The sequence below is a fragment of the Triticum aestivum genome, chromosome 5D (genome assembly GCF_018294505.1).
Source record: "Triticum aestivum cultivar Chinese Spring chromosome 5D, IWGSC CS RefSeq v2.1, whole genome shotgun sequence".
NCBI lineage: Eukaryota > Viridiplantae > Streptophyta > Magnoliopsida > Poales > Poaceae > Triticum > Triticum aestivum.
This window is the reverse complement of record NC_057808.1, coordinates 43,218,720-43,229,723: the sequence shown is the minus strand read 5'-3', so window position 1 is coordinate 43,229,723 and position 11,004 is coordinate 43,218,720. Positions and strand designations below refer to the sequence as shown.

The following is an 11,004-nucleotide window of genomic DNA, read 5'->3' as shown; positions in this document are numbered from 1 at the left end:
TTACACGGCCAGCACCAGTTTGCGCATCTCCAAACTACCGTCTGTCATCTCATCCAAAGGGAGAACGACTGACGACGGTGATACTCCAAAGTTGCTATCAAAGCCACAACCATTTTCGCCATTACTGGCTGCATGTATTTGGTGTCTCCAAAGCACCTGCAGGCGCTCTGCTACTTCCTTCATCGTCGGCCTGTCGTCTCCTTTCGTGCTCAGGCAGTGCACGGCGAGGACGGCAAGCTTCTCAACAACCACCATGGCCACAGCATCGTCTGCAATCTCAGAGTCCAGCATTCTCCGGTGCTTGCGCTGGTGAAACATAAGGAGAAAATTATGGGTCAAGGATTTCTTTTCATTGGAAGAGTTATCGGCATACAGAGCCCTCTTTCTTGTCAGCAGTTCCAGGAGAACGACCCCAAAGCTGTAGACGTCACTCTTGTCGGTGAGAAGGTGGCTGATGAAGCTTTCGGGGTCAAGATACCCGAGGGTTCCCTGGACGAGCATGATGAACGAGTTTTCGTCCATGGACTTGAGTGCTGACGCTCCAAAATCTGCAACCTTGGCATTGCACTGATTGTCCAGAAGAATGTTGGCAGATTTGACATCCCCGTGCAGGATTGTGCAAGATGTCGATGAGTGCAAGTAAGCAAGAGCTTCTGCTGATTGTGTGGAAATCTTCAGGCGAAGGTCCAGGGAAATTGGAGGCAGGTTGTGATCAACAGTGCCATGAAGAAACTCATATAGTGTCCCATTGGAGACAAACTCGTAGACCAACATTGGAACTTCTATGTCCAAGCAACAGCCTAGTAATCTCACAATGTTCCGGTGGTTAATCTGTGACAAGATTATGATCTCATTTATAAACTCATCCCTGCAATTATCGTTGATCACTTTGGACTTTTTTATGGCAACCTCTCTATGGCCATCCAAAGTACCCCTGTAGACCATCCCATGTCCGCCACATCCAAGAACCCGATCTTCATTGTAGTTGTCGGTGGCTGTCTTGATCTCTTTTTCAGTGAGTATGCAAACAGTATCGACCTGCCTTGATCTCATCTCATCATACAACTTGAGCCCTCCATTTTGTTTGAAATACTCATCTTTCTCCTTCTTGTGCCTTTTCCTTTGTAATTGCATAGCCAAAAAGCATGCCAACGATATCATCACAGCGGCGGAAACACTTAGGCCTGCAAAATCATGTACTTCTATTAAGTTAATTTTGTTGTGGTCATACAGGTCTACGAGTTATTTAAGCACATGAAATTGAGTTGCCCCAACTCATCAAATTTAAAAGAAACATATCAATCTTTTGTCAGATAAAATAAAACAAATGACAGTGAACTTGCCTATAGCCATCTGTTCGTCTCGAGTATGACGAGGTCGACATCCAAAATTTGTACCATCAGATTTTGTTCCTCCCTTGCATTTACAGTTATAGCCCCCCTGAGTGTTGCGACAGATACCATTCCTGCAAGGATACAACTCTTTGTACTTGGGGTTCTGCTCACGCAGCATGCATTCATCTATATCTGAAGATGGCATCAAGAAAACAATTAAACATCAGATAAGTCAAACTGCTTGCTATATATGACCCACAAGTATTCCACCAGTAGTTACCTTGACAGCCATTGTTGATGTAGGCGTTGCCCTCATAACCCAGGGAGCACTTGCACAAGTACCCATGCCCATTGCTTGTATTGTCGCAGTAGCTATTCGTACTGACACATGCATAGTTTCTTGGCTCCAGGCACGATCCGTTCCTGACTGCCCAGTTCGCGATGAAAGGTGCACCGTTCTTTGCCCTCTCGGTGGCGAACCCAAGCTGGCCAATGAGGTCACGGCGCCGGAAGCTGTACCACCCAACCTCAGCAACCATGGCATAGAAGCATGGGTTGAATCCCCATACGCTGCTACTGTTAATTGGGAACGTCACATTCAAGGCGGTGAGGTTGGTTGGGATGGATGCCTCGCAACAGCCTGTCCCGGTGCACGGTGATCCGTCGTCTGATGCACTACTGATGCCTTCGTAGTAGGAGTAGCAACCGGCGAGATACTGGATCATGTCCCCATGGACACCGCCAACGAGCCCAAGGGTGTCGCAGCCAATGACCGTGAAGCGGTTGCGCCCTGGGGATGGGAGGAATGGCGTGTCGCGCAGGCTGAACAGCACAGTGGTGGTTGCCGATTCGACACTTGATGTAAAGCAGATGTAACTGACGGGGATGAGCACCCGTATCTCTCCAAGCTCCAGCGAGATGTCGGCGACGCTGATAGCCACGTGCTAGCTTCTGTGTCTTATGTCGGTAGAGCTCGGGGAGGTCATCCAGCTCGGGCGTGTAGCAAAAACCGGCCGGTGCTAGCTTCTGTGTCTTATGTCGGTAGAGCTCAACAACACTACGTCTCCCTTCTCTCTTTTATCTTCTTTGTACTGAATTGACCCCTCTTTGTTGCAGAAATTTCACGGCAACCAGGAGTAACAATATTTTTGATTAATTGGGGATACGGTGATGTTCAGGTGACATGAAACATGCTGAGATTTGGACTTCAATCCTTGATTGTGCACGGGTATGCATGCTTCATACCCATGCTGGAAACAAATTTTCATTTTCAAACTGAGTAATGATACTATAACTACCGACATGTAGATTTATGCTCCATGTAGTATATTACTGGTCCATTATAGCTAGATTCAGTTCACCATTTGCAAGATCATATTCCACTATATAGAGACTAAATATTGTTTCATTTAGCTGTTAGTCCATCTATGTAGCTCATTCAGTTCTCTGAAACCTGGGGAGATTAATCCAAAGCTGAACCAGGAACCACACGTCGATTAGAGTTGTGGCAGCGGCAGATTCACCTTCCCTTTGTGCCTCGTTGGACACAACAAGGGGTGGGTGTCCCATCTCCAGTGCGAAATTGTACTATGGTAACACCTTGTGTTGTTCAGCTTGGAATTGGATACTCGATGCTGTGTTGCCCCAAATTAGCAGCTCGTTGTTACTTTGTAATCACGAATAATTTTCTTTGTTGTGAGTAATTGTGCATTGCGATGGGCTCTTCATTTTGTTATCGAATGTTGCAGACTATTATTGGCTTCTCAATGCTGATCTGTGATGCCCGGTTGCCCACTGATGGTATATGTTATGTCCTGCTCAAAATAGTCGGGGTAATATCTATGCTTATGTTGCGTTTGTACGGGAACAGCCAAGGTTGTTGTAGTAATAAAATGAGCCCGATGTTGTCTACTGATCATTGTATATTGGATGGGCAAGTAGGGGGTTTTTCTCATCTTAGTCCTATAACTTCGTTTGTCTACTCTATTGTCATTTACACGCTTCCTTTTATGCCACATTGGGGAATATTCCTTTTATGCCATAGTTTTCTGTTGGAAGACTTCTATTTCTCCCATTACAGGGGTGCTAGGCTATGTAAGCAGCGACACTGTAATTTTTATTGATCTGAATCTTCGGGCTCTGTTTTCAAATTTTCAGCTACCAACGCTTGATCGGGACCTCTCCCAAGACAACGGATACACTGTTTGGAAAGGATCGTGAAAGTGACATGTGTCATGGTGAGGCCAGTTTCCATTCCACATGTTGCCTTATTTTCTTCTATATCCGCAATTTGCTTCCATGTTCTATATTTTTGTGAGGAAATTTTAAATCATTTTGTATGCTCGTCAATGTTGATCTATGGCAAGAGTCTGGTTCATCGCAACATCGGTGTTGTTTGGTTCTTCTTTTCTCCAAGCATGGTTCTGGCTCGGCAGTGGTAGTAGTTGTGGCTATGGAGATCAAGAACAATGGGAATGAATGGTGTGACATCGGTGATGATGTAGCTGAAGGAGAGGATAAACAGACATGATGTGTTTCTGACTAATGGGCTGCAGGGTTGGCACAAGGGAACTATTGTTATGCCTTGTGAGGTCCGACGACGGTGACCGGATGACTTGAGCAAAGCTGTGAAAAAATCAGGTATGTTTTCCACCAAACTCAAGTTGTTATGTCCAAATGCATGGCTTTCTGAATAAATGCAGACAATATGTTTACTCATTGTCAAAATCTTTGTACCTCTATGCCTACAGCCTACAACCTGAGCCACTCGACGACCAGTCTGCAAGTAGATGTTACAAATATAGATGCAAATATGTTAATTCTAACGTGGCATCGAATTCCTAATAATTCGTACCTGAATAACATTGTGATTTATTCGCTATCTTACTATCGTATCTGCCTCAAGCACAACCGAATGCATCTATTTCCGATGAGGCCAACTATCCAAAATCCTCCCACCATCTTAAATTCATTTATGATTTTTTGTTAAAGACTTTGTTCTATGTAGATACTGAAATTAGCACCGCCAAACTTAACTTTTGGACTCTCCTTTCCGTATAGAACTTGGCTGGCCTTAACTTTCAGTTTTTGTCATAATTATGGGCTTTCTTGTGTTTGTTTGTGCATGGTTGCTTCTGGTGATCCGTAATCCCATTGGTGTTGCTGCTTGTAATTTAACTTGTACTGATCCATGCCAACTGCATAATTATTTACTAGCTTGGTTTGTTAAAGACCATTAGTTTTTTAAAGGCCATTAATTAGCTAGCTTGGTTTTGATTTTGGACTTGTATCCTTTAGCTAGCTCGCATTTCCTAGACATCATATTTGGCGCTTCTCTCATCATTTAGAAAAGCGAGAGAATAATGACATGCATACATGAAGGCTATCTCCCATATTGTTAGATCTAGAGTTTATTCTACAAATGGTTTACTCCCTTATTATTCTGTTGGATTTGCCAGTACATTTACTTATGCAATTGGGAAGCGAAAACTAAAGTTCAATTCCAGTTTTTTTCCAGAAACATAAAACAGTGACATACAATATAATGCATCAGCGGAAGAGGAGGAGGAGGCATATGAAGCTGAGAGAGGTGACGGGGAGCACAAGAAACTGCTCCCGCTGCAAGAGAGGGAGCCATGCCAATAGTCAGTTGTGGGCTTGTGGCGCTGGTCGCGACCGCCGCATCACCAACCATGATCGTCCAGGCTGTGGCATGGGGGTCGTGCTTGCTGCTTGCGCGGCGATTCCCCCATCGTGATGATAAGGCGACTCGCGACTCCCCAACCCCGATGATAAGGCTTCATCCATTCAATTTTGACTCTGTAGACAACTAGCTTTTGGTAAGTGCAGCATGCTCAAGTTTACTTTGTAGCTATTTTCGTGTTCTGCATTTTAGTGGTACAAGATTGTGTTGCTCAATCTTGGCCTAGAGGTGCTCCCATTTTAGGCCAAACACATTTTATTCTGAAACCATTGCATTGTTTGCTGAAATGCTTCAAGGTGGTTTTACTATGACAGTATAACCATGCTTGTAATGCCAGCATGGCTTGAGAGGTCGGCTAATTCAGTAGGCTTATTCAATGGCGAATAGGTCCATGTATTAGATAGGATCAACAAGAGTTGGCTGGCAGCTGCTATGTATATGTTATGGATCAGAGGCAATTAATCTGTCTTTGCCCCCCTTTTTTTAATTCAAGCCCTTAAGATTATGCTCTTAAATGCATACACATGACTTACTTCCAGATTTAACAAGACTGCATTCTACAATGAGCTATATAGCTGATGTTGATCATAATCAGTATGTGTACAGAGCAGTTTTAAGATTTCCTGTTTTCTTGATATTGAATACCAATTGCGCACTATGTGTATTTGTAGCATATTGCAGACTTGCAGTGAAGTAGTGCCTGCTATACATGAGATGTACCTTATTTTTAGATAACTTTTCTTAAAATTAAAAATACTAAATGCACATGTTTCTATCAATTTATTGGTACTCAATGACTTCCTTATCCAGGTTGTGATTTGCTATACAATTTCATACATGTTAGAAGGTACATATGAGATAGAGTAAAGTTGATTATATATGGGATATAGTCTAGAAAATTATAAGGCGTCATATGCAAGTTGTCTGAAAAATCTTAGGAATGCATTGACTTTGGCCGAACACGGGGCAAGAAATGAACGTGATGCCTGATAGTTATTGTCGTTGCACCTTTGCATCTGCTTCTATTTTGTTGCAATATCCTGCATTGAATGAGGGCTGTTACCATGCACATGTTTGCGATGCAGGTTCCAACACTACCACAAAGCTTGGTTAAGCCATGGGTCATTTATTGATAAATGTAGTTGAAGTCTATTATTTTGCAAAATGAAATATATATTCTTGGTTTAATGATTTAGTACATATTGTTTCAAAACTGCTTACGTTGATTTTTGTGCTAAGGTTGAGATAACTAGGTAATTATCTAGCCATGTCAGTAACATAATGTGCCTTGAGTATTCAAACGTGATAATACAAATTTCGCAACTTGATATTTAATTCTTGCAAGGAATAATGTTGTTTGCATGATTAACGAGATACTTGAGTCACTTCACAAAATGTTACTCCCTCCGTTCAAAATAGATGACCCAACTTTGTACTAACTTTGATACAAAGTTGGGTCATCTATTTTGGAACGGAGGGAGTACGTCTTTGGAGGCGTTCATAGGGAAGGCTACTGGTGTTGGCATCGCTGTTGCCAGTTATAAACTAAATGATCTTTAGAGTGATGGAATGTTATCAACTCTTGTGGTGAACACTAATGACCTTTAGTGTTGCATAGTGAGTATGAGATTGGGCCTCCCGTCTTTGGTAGAAAATTTGTTCCTGTCCGTCTAAGTTGTAGAGGGGGCATATATTGCTTATTATTGGCATTAATTGCATTGTGCTTCCCTTCTTTGGTGGAAATTCACTTTATGTCCATTGCCTAATTTGTACAAAAAACGTAGAATGCTATTGGCATAATTACTTTTCCTCGAGAGCAGAGTTTCTGAAGTGTATGGAGACGAGAAAGGTATGTGCTACCATATCCTGATCATCAAGAGTAAATATGTGTGTGTGGTTTTCACGCAAGTCATTGTTCTGAAGTGTCTTTGCAACTTCAGATTGTGATTTTAGTGTTGCTATTTCTTACATGTTAGAGGGCACACATTATTTTTCACATTCCATCTTTGCAAAGGAGTAGTTGTTATCTATAATCAGATAGTGTAAGAAATGAAAGATTTGTTTGTCTTAGCATCAAAATGTTAAATATTAAAATATGCATGACATCATATTCAATACACATATCCGAATTATGCCAAATTTGTTTGATCAGTGCAAAATTGCATATGCTATTTTTTTTGTTATTCCGTGCCAACACATGTGTGGCGGATATAGGCGGTGTGCTATTTAATGCATTGTTATTTAGTTGGCCGGTAATAAGTTCTAAAAAGCATCCTCCTTCAAGAGCCAAATTTCTGTAAAATTTAGAGTGAATAAATCTTTGTTCTATATACATGTAATGCTTGTCAGCAACTTTTAGTTTCTTTTACCGGGAGTGTTAGTTTCTTTTACAATTTAGAAATGGTTGTTTTTTTATTTCTTCTCATGAGATCGGAGTTCATTGGTTTGTTTGTTCCTTTTTATCAGTCATCTACCATGGGATGTTCTATATAAGTTTTTTGTCCAAAGAGATATTTTCTCTCATGTGCTTTAATCATATGCACACATGGTTGCGCGTGCAGTATTAAAACCAGTCAATCATTCCTTTTTATGATGAATTTAAGAGTTCTTATCTTGAAAGTAGTCTTAAAACATCTATTTTCTTTTTAGACTAAATTTTTTAATTGTAGGGTCTATGCCAATGATGTGATGCTTACATGTTCTATGATGTTTTTCCAACACACCGTCCATGGTTGCTTGACAGGAAACAGAGAAGTGGCCGGATGGGCAATCAACTCATCTGTTGATTGGATTGGGGGGTGGCATGAACAAAGTAAAGGTGAAGAAAGCAAGCTTGGACGCTAGGTGGCGGCACCTACAGGGGAAGTGTCAGGCGTGAACCAAACATCTATGGCTTGTTGCTTTGAGTCTTGCCGGTCTAGGCAAGGTTAGCTCTTGTCACGATGCAATGATCAACCTCTAAAAAATTCTTGCTTACATGTCTTTTAGTACTATTTTTCCCATGGTCCATCTGTATATGTCAATTCCATGATGCGGTGATTTTGATATTTTTTTCTTAAAATCTTTACTTATTAGTTGTGGATATCTTCTCTAGAAATAACAAAAGTATAATATAGGCAAGAATAAGTATCAGAACTAACGCCATGGTGTTCATGTAAGTCTAGCCATGGATTAAAAAGTTTACAATGTGAAGTCATTTTTGTTTGTTGTACAGATTATAATCATTAATTTGTGTGATCCAGAAGTTCAAAAAGTTATCTTAGCCTGTATAAAGGTTAAAATTTCAATTTAATGTTTAAGCTTCTAGGATGTTTACTGTAGCTGCCGAACGTTAACACTGAGCAAAATTGAGCTGAGCCAAAAATTAAGTTTTGAGTCGAGGGAAAGGGGTTTGTGTGTGAGAGAGAAAAGAGACAGGGTGAGACTGAGAGAAGGTGGGGGAGAGAGATGGAGGGTAGTAGACACAAAGAGATGTGCATTGTATTCATATATGTGCAATTGAAAAAGAAAATTTGAAAGGCCCGTGGCAACGCACGGGCGTTCTACTAGTATAGAATAATGCATGTGATATAACTGTAAATAAGATGAAAGATTGATCAGTAAAAAAATATTTCGGATTCCAGCCAAGTTATGGACTTCAAATTGTGCTGGCTAAGCTTATTTGACTTTACAAGTTGACCAACTAGCGATTCCATCTAGTTTGCTGTTGCAGAAGAAAGTTCCAAAGTCCAAACTAAAGTGTCTCATCAAGCATATGGCATGCGTTCACATGTGGGACGATAAGGTAATTAAGAGTTATACTTTAAACAGTAAATGAATAAACCTATGAACTGGTGAAAACTCTTCCAGATTATAAGCAACTATGTTGCCTTTTTTCTAATTCAGAGAAACTGTCAATCAATAAGCGTAACGCGTGAGCAAGCTAATAAAAAAATCAGCACAATGTGATTTTTCACTGGATATTAAATAAATACAAACTGATGAAGATTTCTCCAGATCATAAGAAACTCATATCATATATTTTCTTTCAATTTCAGAGAAACTTCTCGATACAAAAAAAATTAGGCAAAGTAGCGTTAATTTCTTGCTATACATTTCAATTTCTAACTTTGAACACTACAAAAGAAACAGCATTCAGGCAAGTCTGCCAGTTAATGGCTTAACACTGATATAACCTAGATTCACCTAGGTTCTTATATCAAGGTGAAGATGTAGCACCTAGTAGATTCTAATCCAATGCGAGCATCATGACCAAGTGAACATTCATGGGGAGATAAACTTTACCGGAATGCACATCATCCCACGCCGCCGACTGAACAGTGCGCCGTCGATCTTTTCTTGGCACCTCCCTTCGCCGATCCAAACGCCAGACGACGCCGCCATTTTGGCCAGCGCAAAGGCCCAAGAACGCATGGGTCCTCCGCGCCTATGGCGGCGCTACTCGCGACGGAGCCGGCCGACGCATCGAACATATGAGGCGCCCAAATTCAGCAGCGGCGTCTCCGAGGAGCCGCCGCTGCTGGCTCGCCCTTCGAGCTGGGCCCCCTCCAGTCGCTGCCTCGGCGGCAGCAAGTATCCTCCCTTAACGGCGGCGCCTCGCGCATCCGCCGACGACCGGAGACTCCGGCGCATGGGCGGAAGACAGCGACGACTTCTCAAAGCGTATTTTACTTGCCGCCATAGATGTTGATTGACGTAACTCTTGAAGCACGATTTTTCAGGGCCACTTTTTTTTTTAGGAGTTTCATAGAATTTTATAGAAATTCTTTAGGATATTTTTGAAATAAAATCAATTTTTAAAAAAGTTTATAACTGTAGTTTTTTTAGCATAATCAGACTTTATTTCTCAAATAAATGTCATACCATTTACAAGATGGCGAGAAATAAAGTCAGGGATGATAGCATCCCAGGAACTATAAGAATTTGATCTAAAAGACTGTTTTGCTAACTCATCAGCCACTTGGTTTGCTTCTCTGAAACAATGCTTGAAGGTGATCTTTGCAAAGTCGATGGAGAGTTGCTTACATTTAGCAACAACTGTAACATCTGGTCCTTGATAATTATCCATTAGCTGAACTGATTCCACGGCAAAGGTGCAATCCGATTCAACCTCCGCTCTCATACATCACATATTGGCAAGAAGGTACATTCCATTTCGTATAGCAAGAAGTTCAGCAGCGTCCATATCTCGTACATTGGGTATAAACCAAGAAGCAGCAGCAATGAAGTCGCCATGTTCATCACAAATAATAGCTCCAGTCGCTCCTAACAATGTGTCGACGTGAAAAGATGCGTCAACATTCACCTTAACCATGTCATGAACAGGCTTCTTTCACATATGATCGCCTGGCCTAGCTGGCAGTTTGGGTGTCAATGATCTGAAGTAATTTGTTGCCAGGACCCGGATTGACAAGGTTGTTCTCTCCGTTTTTTGGATCCCAATCCCTTTTATAATTTGGCGCCGCTGCCACCAGAGAAACCAAGCAGCAACCGGAGTCAGTTCAGCTACCGGGAGTCCCTGTATTATCGATGTATTCTTCAGTAGGATTTCCATAGTAATTGACCCAGACCTGTCTTCAGATATAGCTTTCTAGACTGTGTCCAATAGGCCTAAATGAGCCCAAACCTCTCTAACACCCAAAGAGAGTATGCTGAATGTTTTCTTCACCAATAGTGCACCGTGGGCATTGGGCACCACAGGTATGTGTCGCGTCGCCAAAACCCCAAGACATGGTAGCACCCCACGAAGCACTTTCCATGTGAAGTGTTTGACTTTACCCGGAACTTTCAGTTTCCATGCTTCTTTCCAAACTCCATTTATCTGAATGTTACTCTGTTCGTCCGACCTCGTAAGACGCGACCCAAATTGATGATCTAACTCCCTGTAATAGGCAGACCGAACAGAGAAGGTTCCCAACCTTGTAAAATTCCATGCGACAAAGTCTTCGGTGAACTGAGAATGAAGAG

The 11,004-nt window shown here is 41.7% G+C and overlaps 1 protein-coding gene and 1 long non-coding RNA gene across 3 annotated transcripts; one reads left to right on the top strand and one right to left on the bottom strand.

Moving 5' to 3' along the window:
- LOC123120205 (wall-associated receptor kinase 2-like) lies at window positions 1-2,278 on the bottom strand (the record flags this gene model as incomplete). The annotated part of the gene is made up of 4 exons (XM_044540198.1): window positions 1-718; window positions 809-1,184; window positions 1,398-1,526; window positions 1,615-2,278. Coding segments are annotated over 4 exons (1,887 nt in total), but the record flags the coding sequence as incomplete, so codon positions are not given.
- Window positions 2,279-2,506: 228 nt separating this feature from the next.
- LOC123119320 (uncharacterized) lies at window positions 2,507-5,556 on the top strand. Of its 2 annotated transcripts, none has more exons than XR_006458602.1 (4): window positions 2,507-2,562; window positions 3,492-3,571; window positions 3,701-3,974; window positions 4,841-5,556. It is a non-coding gene; the product is annotated as an uncharacterized lncRNA (long non-coding RNA). The 2 variants fall into 2 exon arrangements; XR_006458601.1 differs by having other exon boundaries at window positions 2,508-2,890.
- The last annotated feature ends 5,448 nt before the right edge of the window (window positions 5,557-11,004 follow it).